General features: G+C 50.8%; 2 protein-coding genes across 7 annotated transcripts in view; both read right to left on the bottom strand.

Moving 5' to 3' along the window:
• The window catches only part of BTBD16 (BTB domain containing 16), a gene marked incomplete at both ends in the record, with an annotated part of 50,453 nt that extends 43,567 nt beyond the window's left edge, over positions 1–6,886 (bottom strand). Inside the window, 1 exon segment of the mRNA XM_079712106.1 lies at positions 6,791–6,886. Coding sequence (XP_079568232.1) covers positions 6,791–6,886 — 96 coding nt within the window.
• Positions 6,887–11,367: 4,481 nt separating this feature from the next.
• Positions 11,368–20,024, bottom strand: part of TACC2 (transforming acidic coiled-coil containing protein 2) — a gene marked incomplete at its 5' end in the record, with an annotated part of 174,509 nt that continues 165,852 nt past the window's right edge. For all 6 annotated transcript variants that reach the window (XM_079706374.1, XM_079706376.1, XM_079706378.1 and 3 more), the window contains 4 exons: positions 11,368–11,923; positions 15,021–15,141; positions 15,516–15,622; positions 15,841–16,001. In XM_079706374.1, coding sequence (XP_079562500.1) covers positions 11,858–11,923; positions 15,021–15,141; positions 15,516–15,622; positions 15,841–16,001 — 455 coding nt within the window. In that variant the 3' untranslated portion in view covers positions 11,368–11,857. The remainder of the gene's footprint in view (positions 11,924–15,020; positions 15,142–15,515; positions 15,623–15,840; positions 16,002–20,024) is intronic.

Raw genomic sequence — 20,024 nt, 5'->3', positions numbered from 1 at the left:
ACACAAAGGGAAGAAGCACCTGGAAGATGAAAGAGGTAAATTTTAAATTTCAAAAAATTTCCAAAGGGTCTTTTCAAAATATTATGGAGGAGATTGGACCAAAGAATCTATATTTTGCCACAAAAGTAATAATGAGTAAGCTTCAAGTGTCGGTTATTTATCAAATTAAGTGAAAAATCTAATTTTTGAAAGCACATTAGTAGAAAGACGATTCTCTGCTCTTGTGCTGGGAAAGTGTCTCAGATAAAGCAAAATAGGAGATAATCCATGATTCTGATTCTCCACCCTTTACCAAGGTGATGGGAACCAAAGGAGGCTTATAAGTAGGCTGATCATGTAATTTGTCATTCAGACCAGGAGGCTAAAAGGGGTGATATTAATAATTAAGCCTAGACAGCTAGTGCTGACCAGGGCTGTCCTGGAGCACAGTGGACTCATCTCACCTTAGCTTTGAGGGACATGAAAGGGGCTGAGTGGCAGAACTTCCCAGCTGTCTCTGATCATTTTTAGGGCAGTTTGGTTGCAAGCAACAGAAAGTAACTCTGTTAATGATATGGCAAAAAAAATTTGGGGGGTTAAGGGAGGTTGGGATTTGTTGAAAGGATGGTAAGGGAAAGAGGGAACTCAGAATCAAAGGGAAAACGGAGACTCTTTTTGGGGACGGCCAGAAAGCAGCTCCCCCTGGAGCTGCGGAGCAAGCACCAGTGTCCACCTCTGTCAGACGCTGCCTCTAGGCTGCCTCTAGCAGTTCCCCGTCTCACCACCGCCCCCCTCCCCCGCCACCCGCCCCAGTCAGTCTTGGGCAGTCCTGCTCCACTGAAATTCTCAGCAAAAGAACACAACTGGCTTGGCTTAGGTCTCAGGCGGGCAGACAGCTTGATTAACTCTCCCAACAAGACTGCAGTGGGGACTGCGTGGTTCCCCAGAACAAGCTTGGGGAGAAGGGTAGTGGCCGAGCAGGCAAAACCAGCAGTAACTAGGTCACCTGGCGACCAAGCATCCCACCTGACTCTGTGCATCACTCCCCAGACAGCACTTCACCTGCACTATAGCCGTGGTGCTGAGAAGGGGCTCACTTGTCCATTTAACAAGTATATTCTGTGCAGCTGCCGTATGCAAGGGAAGTGTTAGTTGTTTTTGGGATACGGCAGTGAGCAAAGTGGACAGGATCTCTGCCTCATGGAATTTCTATTCCACCTGGGCAGACAGGCTTTTCTTTTCCTTTTAATTACCTTAGATTTCTTACATTGCCAAAGTGATATACGTTCATTGCAACAAGTGAGCTAATACAAAGACAAGAAAAATTTAACAATAGTCACATAATATTTCATACTGTGGATATATGATAATTAGACTATTCACCTGTTGATGATCATTCAGTTTGTTTCCTGTGCTTTTACTCCCAAAAACAATGCTGCAATAAACATACATACATATATGTATGTGTGTATATATATATATTTTAAATTTTTATTTATTTATTTATTTTTGGCTGCTTTGGGTCTTCATTGCTGCATGCGGGCTTTCTCTAGTTGCGGCGAGCGGGGGCTACTCTACGTTGCGGTGCGCGGGCTTCTTGTTGCGGTGTCTTCTCTTGTTGTGGAGCATGGGCTCTAGGCACGTGGGCTTCAGTAGTTGTGGCACTTGGGCTCAGTAGTTGTGGCTCGCGGGCTTAGCTGCTCTGCGGCATGTGGGATCCTCCCAGACCAGGGGTTGAACCCGTGTCCCCTGCATTGGTAGGCGGCTCCTTAACCACTGAGCCACCAGGGAAGCCGTATATATATGTTTTTAAGCACAGGTATTTATATCTATAGCTGTTAACTATATCTCTATCCATCTATCTGTCTATCACCTATCTTTCTATATCTATATATATATCTTTGTGTGTTATTGCTTTTACTTCTAAGAAATAGATCTTCAAGGTGGGATTATGCTAAAGACGACAGGTATCTTTAATTGATGATGCCAACTCACTTTCCCAAAAGTTATAGTAAATTGCATTCCCATCCAATTTGTAAGTGCTTTTTTCCCCACACCATCTCCAGTACTCGGTATTATCAATATTTATTTTTGCCAATCTGGTGGGTGATAGTTTCAGATTGTTATTTTAATTTGAACTTCCCTGGCCACCATTAAGATTCATTTATATATGTATTAGCCTTATAACTTTCTATTCCTGAGAAGTGCCTAATCATACACTTTCCTCATTTTGCCACTGGATTGCTATAGTTTCCTTAGCATTTCTCGAAGCTCTCTGTATACTACAGACATTAATATTTTGTCCACTTTACATATTGCAAAAATTTTCTCCAGTGTATCATTTGTCTTTTCACTTTGTGAATATTATACAAAGTATTTAATTAGGTATGGAAAATATGACAATTACATATGTATGCCTATACATATATCTCTCTATATGTATATGTACATATCTATGCTTTGACTATCCCTAACTTAAAAACTGGATATCAAATTGATGTATTTCCTTTATGGCTGGGTTTCCATCTTGCATAAGGAGGTTTTTCCTACCCCCAGGTAACACATATATGCTTCTCTGATCCATTTTCCACGCAGGCGTCAGAAAGATCTTCAACTCCGCAATGTCAAATCTTTCACCAGCTTCCACTGTCCTTACTATAAACTCCTGAATCCTCAGTGGGGCCACTTTGAGGTTAGAGTTACATTCTAAAGCAAGCCTGGTCAGCACAGAATAAACCACAGCCAGACAGAAGTTTCCCCATACCTAAGCAGAACTCGGCATCGGCTTAAGAGGGGGAGGCTGGGGTTTGCACTAAGGTACCCAAGCTTCTGTTTGATATCCAAGAGCCTTTTTAGCTGATCTTGAAATCCAGGGCTATCTCAATGGCCTGGACATGTTATTTTTCCTTTTTTCATCACACCAGGCAAAATCTCCTTTAAAGGGTTTCGAGGGTTGGTTCCTGGGTCACTCTGATTGGCATGAGCTACTTAGGATGGTACCTCAGCTCCCAGACCCCTCCTGCCTCCCAGCCCAGAACTCCCGAAGCCCCTCTCTGCCAACTGACCATATGGAATCAAGTCCAAGCAGTGCCCGTTACTATGGATGCCCTCTGTGTCTCTAATGTGGATGAAAGTACCAGCCATACTTACTACTTTGAAGCCTCCTTGCCCACCGCAGGTGTGCTTACAGGGGGAGCTAGTGGAACAAAGGCACTCTCATTACTTCGGTCTCTGAATTACAGGAGAGCTGAGAGCCATTCGCCTTTTGAGCCTGAATCCTCAGAGCGCTCACGACACGTGGGGCTCACCTTTTTCTTCCTGTGGGCAAGGTGCTATGGCAGGGGTCTTTTGTTTTCTCAGGTCTTTGTGGGCACCATGGCAACATCAGGGAAGGTTCCGAGAACTCCCTGTTCCAGGCTCAGTCTCAGCACAGGCTGGGGGCTGCGGGAGGGATAGAACCTTACAGAGACCGACTGGGGTGCCACGCATGTCCTCCTCCACCTCCCTCCTTAGGGAAACAGTGTCATTCCTGTTTCCATGTAGCGCCATGCTTCCTTACAGCGCCTGGGGTAACTCGATTCTCTAAAAGGGCCTCAGTGGGAACCAACCCCTAAAGCCTCAGGCCTCATCTGTAAAATAAGATTGGACTACAAGGTTCTCAGGTCCCTCCCAGCTTTGGCATTCTGGGGAGCCCCTTTTCTAGATCTAGTATCCAGAAATGTTTAGACAAAATTGCTTAAATAAAAATTGGAGTATTTTATATTATTGAAAGCGATGCCTGATGACTTATTTTGTTGGTAGATGATTTTTAATCTGTTCTCTCCGGGAACTGAGAACTGTCTACAAGTCGGGGACAAGGCCGAGACCCTTGATAACAGGGGCTAAGGCGGGATCTTGCAGTGTCCTCAGTGCCTTGGTCTGCGAAGCCTGTGAGGTAGGGAGGTGGGACCTCGTCCACTGAAGTCCTGGACCCCACCCCAGGGCTCACAGAAACACCAGCTACTGTAATAGGGGCCTGGAGTCGGTGCAGCCTGTCAAGACCTGAGGGCCTTCAAGCGCAGCCTCTCCTGAGTCAAGTAAATTATAAAGCAAAACAGGAAAGTAGCTACTCTGCCTGCTGGTAATTGTGTTGTCCAATCTGTAAAACCCTTGATAAAAGGGAGGCACCTCCAAATGTACCTCCCTCCTCATTCTCGGACCTATGATTCTACCCTCCTGACACCCACATTCTGCTTTGCAGAGTAGCTGGTTACTGTGATGTGTCCAATGGCGGCTTACCCATCCCTGTGTGCCCCCAGAGCCCAACACCAAACACAGCCCCTGGGACCTGCTCAACAAATGTGTCAACTTGGATAACTGGATGTATCAGTCCCTCCCCACCACTCTGTCTTTGCACATGGATGAGCACTGTGTGTGTGTGTGCATGTGCGTGTATCTGCTTCTTTGTGGGTCATGGTCTCGTCTCAGCAGAAGTCTGTGTGCAAATGGGCAGATTCACTCCCTCTTTGTGGCTCCCTTCCATCCACTCCAAATTTTCCCAGCCCCTGTCCCTGGAATGTAGGGCCCCATATAAGATTTCAATTAAAAAGTTTGAAACGCGTTGTCCTGGACCATCTGGCAATTCCACTTGCTCCATTATGGGCCACATCCCAGGATGCCCTCAGGTACCACTTTCTGGGGCACAGAAAGCAGGCCCTTGGGCGCCCTCTAGTGTCCACTCTAGGGAAGCATCCCAGGGTGGCACACTCCCCTCTGTCTGTAAGCAGAACCCCTGGCCTTGGCTGGATCCATCACTTCCTACAGAGTCTGAGCTCAGGGATCCCGGGCCTTCAGCCTACCCCAAAGCCCTCTATCCACACATCTCCCCACAAAGCTTGGGAGCTGAGCTATTGGCCAAAGTCAAAGACAGCAAATACAAATAAATAGAAATGGCCCCCATCATGCTTCCCTAAAGCCCTTTCCTGGTGGTGTCCAGTGTTCTGGGATGTGCAGTGATCCAGCCCCATGGGCCCAGACAAGTCAGAAGTCCCCAAGATCCTTCAGTGGCTGAGACACCAAACCTCACTGAGCATAGCTCTCAGCTAGAACCATCTGGTACCAAAATCTCCCGTGACACGGTTACAGGAGGATTCCAGTGCAATGCCCATCTTCTTCTTGAACACTCCAGGGATGAGGAACTCACTACCTTCCCAGACTGCCCATGTCAGCCACTCCATCTGGTACCCCATATGGAGAGGCAGTGGAGTACAGGGGAAAGAACACCTGATTTTGACCCTGGTTCTAGCACTGATTAGCTGTGTGACCCCGGACATGACCTTAACCTCCCTTGGTGGAAAGTGTAGACTCAGAGCCCCTGGGGCCTGGCAGTTTGGAGCATCTAGGTCTTAGAGCCCAAGCGTTGGCTCTAAAGCAGCAGTCCCCAACCTTTTAGGCACCAGGGACCAGTTTCAGGGAAGACAAATTTTCCACGGACGGGGCGGGGGGCATGGTTTCAGGATGATTCAAGCGCATTACATTTATTGTGCACTTTATTTCTATTATTATTATGTCAGCTCCACCTCAGATCATCAGGCATTAGATCCCAGAGGTTGGGGACCCCTGCTCCAAAGTCTCTGGTTCTAAAAGAACCAGGGCCCTGACACGGTGTGTGTGCAGTGGGAGACACCATGGGTATAGGGATCAGCTGGCTCCCAAGGTATGGGGGGCTGTCTGTGCAATGTGGCTCCAGGCCAAGCCTCCGGGGGAGGCCGTGCACAAGCTGGAAGACAGGCAGGGGCTTCACCAAGGAGAAGCAAGGGACGGGGCGTGCCCTTGAGTTGAGTCCTACATGGCAAGGGGGTGGTCTCAGCGATAAGGAATGAGAGCTGGATCGGGTCAGACCCTGGCCACTGACTTGCTTTGTGACCCCGCGAGAGTCTTGCTCTGGCTCAGGACTTCAGTGTTCTCACCTGCAAAATGAAGTTCAGACAAAACAACGCAGCTGCATCCACCGCTGATCCTATTCTTCCAAGACCTCTGGTTGGTGCAGCCAGGACTGGGAGGGGGTGATGACAACGCGCTGGCCCAGGGCTTGCTTCATTTACTCATTTCAACAAAGTCTGATGGTCAAGTTTGTGCTGGGTGTTGGGGTGCAGTGGCGGCAAGCCGACACATGAGACCACCCCTGCAATTCCGTGACCTCAAACGGCCTGCAACATTGTTTACGCAAAATTTTTCTTTAAGAACGGGCTTACTTTTTTACTTACAATTTTTTGTTACAATGTTTTTAAAGTAAATTTATTTTATGGATGAAATAACATATTTGGTATACCAGTTGATTTCTAATATACATTAGAATTTTAATATACATTAAAATTAACTACATAACTATTTTTTAAAAGTCATTTATGAGCTGCTCTTAAAAATCATCTTTTGTGCCCAAGCACCTCACTTTTGGCAGTTTAAACTCTGCCCCCGTGAGGCTCACAGCATACAGTGAGTTGCAGGAACTCATAGGCAGGGAAACTGACTGTATGAAGCCTGTCTCTTATTCTGATGCTTTGACATCTTGGGGCCTTGCTGACCCTAGAGGGACTGTCTCTCCCAGGACTGGACAATTCCTACAGAGAGTAAAGGACTTGTCTCCAGGTGAGCCCTTCATATGCAAACTGTCCAATCCAGAGCCCATATCCCAACCACCTGTGACATTCAGGGCCGCTCTTCCTCTGCCCTAACCATCCCAGGTACCAGACAGCTACAGAAAGCCCCTATGCCCAGAGTCAACTGAAATGATTCGAACTAGCCAATCCTAAGCCTGCTCACCCTGTCTCACCTGTTCCTTCCCTCGGGAACCACGATGAAGGCTCTTGCCCACATTCTCCCCCTTCTCCCTCTGGCTCCTGCTGGACGCCACCGAGTGCTTCCCCATGTGGCCTTGCTCCCTGCCCCTTGGGAACTGTGAGTAACAAACTATGCTTTCCGTGGCAATTGTCTCATCTGTTGGCCTCATCCTACCTGAATTATAATAAAACCTACATTTTAAAACACCGACCCAGTCCTGGGGCTTCAGGGAGAGTTCTTTGTAGGAAGTGACATCAAGGATGAGCGCCAAGGGGGTATGAATTAGCTGAGAGATACGATGATGGGCCAGGGGCGAGTGTCCCAGGTGGAGGGAACAGCATATGCTGGGCTGGAGTGAAGAATGCCCATGCAGTCTGATTGCACGATAGAGTGGGAACCCGGGACAGGAGGCCAGAAGGGGAGCAGGGAACAGATCTCCCGGGGCTTGGAGGGGCCGAGGGGTCTGGGTTTTGTCTAGTCCTACCACTTTTGATCTCCAGGTTGCTTTTCCCAGCTCCTAATAAACTCAAAAGAAAAACCTGTGAGTTCTCCAGATTCTGCCATTGCTGTTCCAGGGAACCCAGAAGCCTGGCCACCAGCCTGGGGAGGTGCCACAGGTCCACCGACTGCTGAGGGAAACACACAAAGGCCAGGAAGAGCAAAGCCACTCACGACAGCCTAACAGAGCACACCTGGGGCAGCCCCACCACCCTTCCCATCCATTGAACAAAGAGCAGGGTTTTCATAGTCCGTAAAAACAATAGTGAAGCCAGCCCAGACTCAAGGCAGAGACACCAATCAGATGAATTAAAGAATGGACCTCAGGACCACAGCAGGCACCAGAGTGCATTCCCTCCCCTGTGCCTTCTCTCCCCACCACTTTCTGCTCCGACCTCCTTGGGAAGGAATCTGTTAGCCTGGGGAAAGCAAAGGAACTTGCAGTCACTGAAGAAACCAGGATCCAATCTCCTGGCTGAGTGATTCAGCCAAGTCCCTGGGGTTAACCTCTCTGAGCCTCTGTTTCCCTCTTGTAAAATAGAAATACAAATAGTTCCCGGGCTTCCCTGGTGGCGCAGTGGTTGACAGTCCGCCTACCGATACAGGGGATACGGGTTCGTGCCCCGGTCCGGGAAGATCCCACATGTCGCGGAGCGGCTGGGCCCATGAGCCATGGCCGCTGAGCCTGCGCGTCCGGAGCCTGTGCTCCGCAACGGGAGAGGCCACAACAGTGAGAGGCCCGCGTACCGCAAAAAAAAAAAAAAAAAGTTCCCATTCACCAGAGTATTTCAAGGATAAAATGAGCTAGAGAGGGGCTTACCTGGTGGCGCAGTGGTTGAGAGTCCGCCTGCCGATGCAGGGAACAGGGGTTCGTGCCCCGGTCCGGGAGGATCCCACATGCCGTAAGCCATGGCCGCTGAGCCTGTGCGTCTGGAGCCTGTGCTCCGCAACGGGAGAGGCCACAACAGTGAGAGGCCCACGTACCGCAAAAAAAAAAAGTTCCCATTCACCAGAGTATTTCAAGGATAAAATGAGCTAGAAGGGGGCTTACCTGGTGGCGCAGTGGTTGAGAGTCCGCCTGCCGATGCATGGAACACGGGTTCGTGCCCCGGTCCGGGCGGATCCCACATCCGCGGAGCGGCTGGGCCCGTGAGCCATGGCCGCTGAGCCTGCGCGTCCAGAGCCTGTGCTCCGCAACGGGAGAGGCCACAGCGGTGAGAGGCCCGCATACCGCAAAAAAAAAAAAAAAAAAAAAAAAAAAAAGAGCTAGAGCGCACTGACCCCAAGGGAGCCCCCGCGGGTGCTCACGTGTAAACATCCTTCCTCCAGCCCACATGCCCTGCGCATGCGCACATCTCCACCCCCGCCCCCATCGGAACACCGCCTATCCCGCTCATTCACGTGGAATGTCCTGGAAAGCGCTGAGAAACCTCAGCATCCCGCCAGGGCCAAGGATTACGTGAAAGGAGCTGCTCAGGGAGCCGGGCATTCCTCACTCTGGGCCTGTCACCTCCAATACGGAGCAAAGCCCTGCTTCCGTAAGCATTCCCCAGACTCACCTGACCCAAGTCCAAATCCTATGCTGTGTATCTATAGGCCTCCTAAGACCCGCTTACTGAGATGACCCACTTACTGAGATGCCCCACAGCTCCCCCTGGCGGGCATCCTCCCTCACTGCAACTAGCGATAAACCTAACTTGTTCAGCCACTGTTGTTCATGGTGGCCTTTGGCTGGAGGACAGTGACAGCATTCACCCAGGTTATCCACTTTAGGAATTTAACCTAAGGAAAGACTCACATTCATAAACATATGTGCATAAAGAAACTCATTGCAGCTGCGTGCATAATGATAGCAAAACACTGGACACGATATAAATGTCCATCAGTGGGCAGTTGGTTAAATACATTTTGGTTCCATGGAAGACATGGAGCCATTCAAAATGATGACAAACATCTATATTTATTTATATGAGTTACCATAGCGTGATAGCCACATTATAGTATTAGGTGAAAAAAAGGTTTACAAAACGTTATGCAGGGGCCCTGCAGACGGCTATGTCGGTGTGACACCACATAACTCCAAATAATCCACTTTCATAAAAATAAGTCTTTCATACACTGAGGGAAAAAGGCATAGAAATATAAGCATAAAAACATTAATAGGGCTTCCCTGGTGGCGCAGTGGTTAAGAATCCACCTGCCAATGCAGGGGACACGGGTTTGAGCCCTGATCCGGGAAGATCCCACATGCCACAGAGCAACTAAGCCCGTGCGCCACAACTACTGGGCCTGCGCTCTAGAGCCCGCGAGCCACAACTACTGAGCCGGCGTGCTACAACTACTGAAGCCCGCGCGCGTAGAGCCCGTGCTCCACAACAGGAGAAGCCACTGCCATGGGAGGCCCGCGCACCGCAACGAAGAGTAGCACCCGCTCACCGCAACTAGAGAAAGGCCGCCCGCAGCAACAAAGACCCAATGCAGCCAAAAATAAATAATTAAATTTTAAAAAACATTAATAGCATTTCTTGGTTTGGGGATTATGAGGGATTTTTCTTACCTGCACTTCTAGATTTTTAGCGATGGAAATGTTTTACTGAATAAAAAAAGTTAAAGCTTTCGAGCGATAGGAATGAGAAGGCAACTGAGGTCAGAACCTAGGGGCGGGGTGGAAGGGGGGTTTGATCTGGATGAGCGAGCATGGGGGGCAGGGGTCCGCGGCTGAGCCCTGGGAGGTGTACCCAGAGGCTGGACCAAGCAGAGGTTGCTGGGCAGTGGCAGGAGGTACAGCCCTGCCCTGGTTAGGGTCCCTGCCCAGTGTCCAGTGAGGGTGACAGTGGGACGAGAGGCAGGTATTCTCTCCCAGAAAGGCAGGCTGTGTCTTTCTCTTCTTGGGCTGCGTGGTACAGCTGAGCTTCATCTACCTTGTATGTTATAGAAGAGACCCTCCCACCCCACCCCGTTGCCCCACAGCTGAGGCTGCACAGGGCCTGCCCTGCTAGGGGTGGGGTGGGCCTGTGCGAGGGGAGCATCCCTTAGCCACTGTGGCTGGGCAGGAGAGGGGCATTCAAGCCCAGGGCCATCAGGCGCTTGGGGCTGCTTTCCAAGCCAATACCCCACACCACAGGTGTCCTCCCCAAAAGATACATCCACATCCCACTACCTGTGAATGTGAACTTACTTGGAAATAGGGTATTTGCAGTTGTAATTGAGGATCTTGAGATGAGCTCATCCTGGATACAGCATGAGCCCTAAAACCAAAGAGTGGTGTCCTTATAAGAGAACGGAGAGGCAGATGTGAGACAGAAGAGAAGCCCACGTGAAGCCGGAGATAGAGATTGGCATGATACAGCTACAAGCCAAGAACATCAAGGATTGCCGGCCACGGCCAGGTGCTGGGGGAGGCATGGAACACTCTCAGAGCCTCCAGAGGGAATAAACCCCACCTACACTTTGATTTTGGACTTCTGGCCTCCAGAACTACGAGGGGGTAAATTTCTGTTGTTTAAGCTGCGAAGTTTGTGGTGATTTGTTATGGCCATCCTGGGAAACTGGGACACCTCCCTTATCCCTTCACTGCCCTTATACACCCACCCTTCAAGCTGGGGTCCCTGGGAAAGTTAGGAGCAGTTAGGGAATCTAAGGGAGACATATCCCTAACCTCCAAAGTGGCTTAATTACCTGTCATCCACTGTGAATTGCCACCATTTCCTATTCTTTTGGAGAGGAATGGACAACATTTCAGTGTTCATCTGCACAGACTAAAGGAATGAACAGGAAGAGTGACAGCCTGCTACCAATAAAGGGAAGTAGATTTTGCCTCCCTAAAGTCCAAGAGAATTTGTAAAAACAAAATCTAAGCTAATTCAACACACTCAATTATTTAAGTAGCAAGTCAGTATTTCTCAACTGCTTCATCTTACAAACACAGCCACGATAACAAAGGAAATGTTATTTAAATCTGTGGACAAAAAAATGAGCCCAGACAGAGAAGAGTGGAAGGCCAAATCTGATATGCTTTAACAAAGGTGAGAAAAGACCCAACCTTTCCCAGAAAATAAATCACAGCCACACTTATTGCCAAGATCCAAAGAAAAAAATTTATTTACAATAGAGAATTTTATTTGAAACATGCATCTTCTTTTTTTTTTTTAAACAAATCAGCAAATGCAGATCAAGTTTACACTCCTTAAGGCAAGAGTCCCTTTGCAAGCTGTACATGATCATATTAAATCCAAAAGCCGCTCACCCTGGAAACTCATGTACAAAGGGCAAGGCCAAGGTCAGCGATTTGTCTTTTATTAGAGAATCAGACAATCTCCCTGATACAGGAACTCTGAGGTCAACTTGCTATGAATTATACTAGGAAAATGCAAACCAATAGCAAGAAATTCTGATAGTCTCCTTAGTACTGCATATAATCAAATCAACTTTATTTAGAAAGGAAATACAGTAGTGCATACGAAAAAGTGAAAACAGAACCTGTCCACATAACCAGAGGGACAGCAGTGTGCCGACGGTCATATTGCACGCAGTGGTCAAAGTCCAAACATTTGGTTCAAAGTTAGCTTTTCCCCATTTTGGCAATCAGTTCATCACAAATCTTGGTGAGTTCTTCTATCTCTTTATTCTGCAAATGAAGACAAAAGAAGAGGCTGATGAAATCTCCTGGTTGTTTGAAATCAAGTCAATCAGAACGGTCACTGGGCTTTGTAAGGGGAAGGGGTCCTCTGGGACACCTGGTCCCCCTGAATTTATCTAAAGCAGCAAAAGAAATGACCTGGAGCCAAACAATCTGTACATCCCAGCTCTAGCTGTGTGACCCTGGGCAAGTTACACAACCTCTCTGAGCCTCGATTTTCCTTATCTCAAATGTGTGGTCAATAACATGTCTCTCTCAGAATTAAATGAGGTAAGAAATATAAAGTTCCCTGCACAGTGACCAGCACATAGTAAAGGCTTAACTAGTATTGGTTCTCTTCCGTTTATTTGTCTCCATGGATGTGGGCACAGAAGGATGGTGGCTTTTTTTGAGAAATGCCACCAGAGGGGATAAGCAAGTCTACCTGGATGGGATCCCTAGCATTATTCAGAGGATGCCAGGTGAGGAGGTACTGTGGACACAGGGCCTGAGGAGAGAGGTGAGGGCAGATGCAAGACGTCTTCAGGGTCTCCTCAAGTCACACCTTGCCCGTCCTCGGAAGCCCCATCAAGAGGAGTCAGCTACGTGTTCATCTCGCACCAGTGATCCGACAACACTGTCCATTCTCCAGGGACGGGGATCCAACGGGGCGACGCCTCCATCTGGACAGCAGTGGCTCTGCTCTCAGATGGACTAAATGTCGAGCCTGATGCTGATCTGGCTCAGTAGCCAATCTTGAAGGGTCCTCTCCAAGGGGGCGAGATCTTTCCGGTATCCCCAGAACATTGTGCAGCCAGCTTTTCCTCGAGGTCCCCATGGAAGGCAAGTCAATCACAAGCCTGTGCCCTGAGGCTGTACTGAGGCCCTTCCCCGGAAACCCTGGGGCCTAAGACACCTTCCAGCCCGGAGCCACGTGCCCTGTGTCCAGGCTGGGCTCCAGGAGCCACTCATCACTGAGCCGGTGCCTGGGAGGAATCAGCTCTCCTTAGCAGGGGAGAGGTTCAGTCCTAGCTGCAGCCCTACCACCAGCCCCGCTGGGAGAGAGCCCCACCTGGAACATCCCTTGGCCTTGGCCCGTCTAGAGTTTTTGGCTCCCTGAGGCACTGAAATGCCGGTTGGAAGATGGGGCTCTGCATGGGCTGCAGGACCAGCCACTAATCCTGAAATTACTATTATCGCCACTACTGCCACTGCTGGGGCTGCTAACAGCGATTTTTCATCTTATTGGAGCGCTTACCATGTGCCGGTCACCATGCAAACCCAGCCTAGGCCCTGTGGTCGCACTCTGTGTTCTTCACAGTCCCTTAAAGATAGCCATTATTATCCCCCCACTTTTCAGTGAGGAAACTGAGGCTCAGAGAGGTTAAGCATTGTGCGTAAGGTCACACAGTTGGTCAGACGTAGCAAACCTGGAATGCAAATTCAGCTCGGCCTGGCTCCTATACAGCTTGGCTATTTTATGTATTAGGCATGCTGAGAGGCACTAGCAGACCCACTAGCTATCAGTTCTTGGAGGTTCTCCAAGCTCTATCCTGGCACCATCAGCCCACCGCCCAGGAAACTGCCCCATCACGGAGCTCAGCGAACTGGGCAAAAGTCCCAGCTCGTTTTGTCAAGTCCCGACTGGGTGAACTGCCCCACGCCGTCACCTGAGAGCTGCCCTGGGGGGAAATCATGCTTCTGGATCTCCTGAAAACAGAGACCACCGTCTCCATATCACTTAGAGCCATTTAGCGAAGAACTCATGTGCTTAACCCCGTCTTCCTGAGTCTTGGTTTAAGACAAAACTACGTCTGCAGATACATTTGTATTTTTTCTGTTATCCAAAACAATGCAAATCCAACTTGCTTTCTCCTTGTCTTTTAGCTTCCCAGAAAACCTAGCATCAGTCACCTTCACTTTGCGACCGTAACCATCTGAACAGGCCGGGTGCCTTGAAAAGCATCTCTCCTGACCCTGGTTTTAGCTCTATTGATTTAGCTAACATCAGGATGCAATTTAAACACCATCATACCCTGATGGAAACAAGAGGGAACGATCTCAAACCTTCAAGATCTACCGGTTTAGTCCTCCAACATTACAAATCTAGAAACCGAGGTGAAGTGCCAGGCCTGCCAAGGGTCAGGATGGATGGCAGGGAGGGGCAGGGACCTGAATCTCCTGAGTCCCGGGCTCTTTCCCTGACACCATGCAGGTGACATGAGAGGTGGTACCTGCCCACTGCAGAGGTGAGCACTGCAGAGGTGGCCCAGAACCCCTGGGGACCCCAGCCAGCCATGTTGGAACTCGGATGGGTGCTTCTAGGGGAGCAGAAGCCATTTGGGAGACACCCTGGGCTCCTGCCTATAAAGTGTCCTCACCAACGCCCACCAAGACCCCAATGCATGTGAAGTGCTGCTACCTCCGGCCACTGGGCCCTCTGATGACCCCATCCTGGGGAATCCTAAGGCTCAGTAAATCAACCAGAATGGGGGTGCATGTCTGCAAACACACCCAGGGAGGAAGCCTGCCTGGTGCACACTCACTCAGAATCAGATTCACAGCACCCCTGGGTGGAAGGGGCTTCTCATCTGGACACCCAGGGAGACGGTGTTTAGGGTGGTCCAAGCACTTGACTGGAAATCGGGAAATCTGGGGACAAGCCGAGGGACCTCAGGAGGATCCCACCATCAGCGAAATGAGGGGACACCTGGGGGCCCTTCTGACCCTGCCCATGTTCTGCAGCAGCCGCTTGTCTCTGCCCAGGGGGTTGCCGGGTGGGTACCATCCACTTACTAGTAAGCTCACTGGATGCAGGGATTAAAGTACTATGCCTGGCACATTGCAAGTGCTGAGCAAGTATCTGACGAAGGAACGCTGAAACGGAATGAAAAATGGCAATTCCCAGAAAGGCAGAAAAGAGGCCAGCCTCGGGGCTGCGTTAACCTGGATCTTCCAGAGGGAGAGCGAGGCCGTGCCCATGAAGCACGAACTTGTGCCGGGAGTGCCTGACATGCGGGCTGTCCCGGAGCTGCCACGGGTGCAGGGAAGCCTAGCCTGTGTGTGTCTCAGTGTCTGGCCAGCCCGGCCCGCCTGGGTCTGTTACCTTCTGCTCCAGCGTTCTTTCCAGAGCGTCCACTCGAAGCTGCTCCTTCCGCAGGCTTGCCTGGTACGCAGCCTGTTCCTGCTGGGCCTTGCCCCGGACCTGGGCGATCTCAGCGTTGGCCCTGCAGGAACGGCGCGGGGTTGGGGTTCAGAAATGATCACCCTTCCTCGAAGATGCCTCCCACTTTCCTCCTCCCAAATCTGGGCACGGGGAACGCAACCACCTGGCTCCAGCTCTTTCTAGTGGGGGCTGGAGCACAGGAGCCCATGAGAACCCCCATGCCCGTGACGCCGAGGTGCTTCCAGCGGGTACCCTGGAAATTACAACACGCATCCCTTATTTATCAAATGCGCTCTCATCTTGAACTGTATTGAAAAACACAGCTGCATTAACCACCCTGCCCAAGCCGATGGCTGGGGTGCTGGGAGCTCCCAGCCTGCCTCGGCCGGGGCTGCTGAGGGGCCCTTGGGAGCAGACCCGGGGCGGGGGCATTACCTGTCCAGCTTCTCCTCCGCGTGGACCTTCAGCGCCTGGTACCTCTGCTCTTCCTTCTTTACTCGGGACAGGTACTCCTGCGCACATTTCTTCAGCACCTCTTCATTCTGACTCGACAGAAGACAGGGGTCGAGCCCACAGAAGAAATGCCGAGGAGGGTTGGGAACCCCGAGCACCCTGGGATGCGGGTGTAACCCCGGACAGCCAAGTCCGAGCGCCCCGGCCTGCAGGGACGGCCTTCCCGAGCGGCCCGCAATCCTCCCAGCCCGCCCCACCTGCTCCGCCACACGCGTCCCTCCCGCTCTGCCCGCGAACATCAACACACCTTGCGGAAGCCCTCCAGGACCTCCTTCATCTTCTCGTATCTCCTGAAGAGATCGGCCAGAGATTTCTCCACCGAGTTCAGGTCGGCCAGGGCTTGCTCCTTCTCCAGGACCAGCTGCTGGACCGTCTGGTGGGAGACCGACTTCTCCCTCTGTTCATCCTCTGGCAGGAGACACGGGAACAAAATGATGGGGCCCATGGGCTCCGAACCTGGTCTCAGGGGCTGGCTGAGGCCTCAGATGCAACTCAGCCTGACTAGCAAGCAATCTCAGACCTTGGCTTTTGGTTGAGACAGACGCACTCCCCCGAGCCCATCCAGCTCCAAAGGAACAAAATCCATGGCCCCAGCATTCCAGACCTGGGCCTGGGCAACATTAGATGAGATGGAAATGAACCAGCATTCTCTAACCTGATCAATGCAACCTCCTAAACATCTACCTTGGAGACCCTGGTGATTCTATTTGATTGTCCACAGCACACAGACCGATCCATAAGGTAAAAAAGAAAACGTCGCTACTGAATTTTGTGTTGGTCCAGATTAAAAGGTGCCGTAGATTGAGCTGTGAGGGAGAGAATCTCCCTTCTTTAGTGTTATTAAGCTAAAGAGATGGTCACTGGAAAAGAAAAAAGGTTTCTTCGTCCTTAAAACATCCCATGAACCCAAAGCCCACATAGCCATGGCCCTGAAATTCTGCTCCACACAGAAATGGACCTTTCCTTTGATAGAGCAAGTGTCTTAACTCCCAGGAAAAGGGAGCTATTTCTGTCAAAGTGAGTTTCTCAGTTATGCACAAAAGAATTAAATTCTGGCCCAGTTCAGACTGGCTGATCCTGGTGAAAGGGACTGCTTTGTGGGCCACTGCGAGCGAATATGCCTGGAACCCCTTGAAAACCCCTCATATCGATGGCAAAGGCTTTCTCTGGCCACTCTATAGAAAAGTCCCTCAACCGCCCAGCGCTCTCTATGCCAATCCATCATTGGTCTGGGTGGGCAAGGAACCACTTGCTCTGAACCGTCTGGAACTTTGCCGACAGCAGAGAGCGGCGGGGGTGATGGGAAGCCCCACTCCGAGCTCCTGTCTTTCCTTGGCCCCAGGTCAGCTGGGAGGGGTGCCTGGGCCGCAGGATGGACAGCAGCTGTACATGATGACACAGCCATGGTAAGAGCAGCGGCCAGTGTGTACCGGGCTCTTGCACGTGTCGGGCGCCGGACCGACTGTTATCTTGATTCAATGCTCCTAAGCCAGCACCCGGCAGCCAGGCTGAGCTTCCAGAAGTCCAAACCGGGTCACCCCACCCTGGGGGCTTCCCTCTGCCCTGGAATAAAATCCAAACCCCTGCCCCACACACTCTGCTCTCAGCACTGCTGCGCCTCTGCTGGGAACGCCAGCCCGGAGCTTCCCGCCTCGCTCGGAGGCGCCGTCCCTGAGCCCGTGTGGGAAACGCCTCCTCGGAGCGGCCCAGCGGTGGCCACTCCGTATTGTGAAATCAGACGTGTGTGTGCACATGTGTGTGCACGTGTGTGTGTGTAGAAGGCACACTCCCTGGGAGCAGCGTCCCGAGTCTGTTTTGTCCGCTGCTCTGTCCCAGAACTAGGACAGTGCCTGACTGACAGGACACCTCAGTACGCGCTGTGCAGCCGGGCAGTGAATGAAGGAGCACAGCCTTGGGGCAGATTTCTAGTATCCGTCCGACAGGAGGAGCCGAGTCCCTTGTTCACCGAGGACGCGGCAGATCCAGATCCAAACCCAAGGCTGTGCTCATCCATTCACTGCATCTCCACGTGAGCCTCTTAGGGATTGACCTGGAAGGATGCAGCTCCCTTAGAAGTGGGGAGATGGGGCTTCCCTGGTGGTGCAGTGGTTGAGGGTCCGCCTGCCGATGCAGGGGACACGGGTTCGTGCCCCGGTCCGGGAGGATCCCACATGCCGTGGAGTGGCTGGGCCCGTGAGCCATGGCCACTGAGCCTGTGCGTCCGGAGCCTGTGCTCCGCAACGGGAGAGGCCACAGCGGTGAGAGGCCCGCGTACCACAAAAACAAACAAACAAACAAACAAAAAGTGGGATGTTGCTTTGGGTTCTTTTCCCTTAGATTCCCGATAGACGGGCATCTTTCTGTATCCTGACGTCAGGCATGTTCTCGGGTGTGGGGAGGAGGGAAGAACATGGCACAGGGGGCCACATTCTGGTTTCGGCTCCAGCCCTGACCTTAAACTTGCTCATAAGTCCTCCCTCGAGGCCCCAGGGCCTCATTTCCAAAATGAGGGGCTTCTCACCCGTGAGCGTGTATCCTGATCAGCGGGGGGCTTGTTCACACACAGATGACTGTGCCCACCCAGCGGGGTCTGATTCAGTCAGTCTGGGGTGGGGCCGAGGATCTGCATCTGTGACAAGGTCCCCAGCAATGCTGAGGCAGCTGGTCCAGGGACCACGTTTGGAGAACCACAGGCCCGGAAGATGCCTGAGGTCCTCCTTCCCTGCCTCTCAGAGATCCCGCTACCAGGGCAGAGGTGAAGACCCAGGAGCCAGAGTCCGAGAGCCCACATTCCAGACCTGGCTCTGATACTTCCCAGCTGTGTGACCTTGGGCAGAGTTTTTCAGCTCTGCCCTCCACACCTGAAACAGGGGATCATAGTATTTATCTTGTGGCCTTTGGGAGAAGATTAAATATAAAGCCCTCAACACATAGTAAGAACCCAATATCAGTGACCCGTTATCAGCAGCATCATTGCCTCCCCCGAACTGGTATGATGTCAAGTCGCAGTGACCCACGAAGGGGGAGCTTTTTAACATATGGCAAGAACAGAACTGCCAGCAATCTGTTTGCTACATCTAGACTCCTAAAAGAAAGGGTGTTACAAAGTTCCACCAGTAACCACATGCTTGTTTTTATTCTTTGAATTTTAGCTGCTTCCTTAGTTCTCAGCAAGCTGTACAGTGCACATTCTGGGCTGGTTTTACGCCATGTATACATTTCACTTGGCTTGGTAAAGGAGCCATTTATCAAACAGAGTCCATCTGATTTCCTGGATCTGAGATTAGGCCGCCTCAGGCTTCCTTTCCTCCCCCCCATAACCCTTGTAAAAATAGAATTTCTCTGTTCCCGGGGGGAGACGGAGGAGGAGAGAATGCTTCACACATCTTTTTTTTTTTTTTTTGTAACTTGCAAATGCTGCTAGGTGCTTCAAAGCAGGAAATCAGCTCAAAACCCAAGATGCTCTAGACACAACAATAAAACAATGGCCCTGGAGATTTTCTGGCTTTTTCAGGCGAAACACTATTAAACCATGTGGGGAATGCAGCCAAAACACAAAAGCAAAAGTAACAAAAATAGAAAAACAAACAAACAAATAAGGGTTGCAATGGGCGGGTGTCAAATTAGGTGAAAAAGCATTTACTTACCAGGCTTGCCTGTTTGTTTTGCAAGCAAAGGGCAAGAAGCAACGGAAAATGGAAGCAAAACAGATAATCAGGGCAGTTGTTAGGAAAGCAGGAAAAAAAAAAATCAATCGCAACAACCTGCAATGCAGAAAGCACAGCAATCCCTTTTTGTTCTGAATTCTGAATAGTCGGTATTTGAACTTAATGAAACATATTCTCTTTAGTAACATATGGTGCGAATGGACAGTGATGGCAGGACAGATGTCACATTGACATGGAGCATTTGTGAAGGTTAAACAGAGGTCAGGGAGCCAGGCTGGAGTCCAGGCTAGTGGAAGTTGGGTACAAGCTGGTTTTAACTTCAAAATGCTAGTACATTCACTCTGGGCCCTGAACTTCAAGCTCTCTGGGCCTGAGTTACCCTTTCCACGAGGATGGTGGGTGGGTGAGCAGAAATGAGACGAAAAATACGGGATCCAGATGAGACACATGGGTGTGTTTCCTGCCTCAAAAGAAGGCAGGTCCCTCCCAGAGCTACAGTGAGTCCCGGCCATGCCGCAGCCCCACACCATCCTCGGCAAGGACACGAGGACCCTGAAATCGACAGTGGCCCTCATCGGTGACCTGCAAGTGACTGACGGATGACACCCACAGACATGCCACCTCTCGGATGAGAACAGCTCTGGGAAGGTGGGTGATGAACGGGACAGGAAGTGAGGATGGGGAGGGGGCGATGAGGAACAGACACACCATGAGGCGCCACCCCAAGTGACAGCGCTGCTTCCAGCCAGGGACGCTGGGGAGG

This window comes from Hyperoodon ampullatus (genome assembly GCF_949752795.1).
Source record: "Hyperoodon ampullatus genome assembly, chromosome: 1".
NCBI lineage: Eukaryota > Metazoa > Chordata > Mammalia > Artiodactyla > Ziphiidae > Hyperoodon > Hyperoodon ampullatus.
This window is presented reverse-complemented; position numbering and strand designations above follow the sequence as displayed.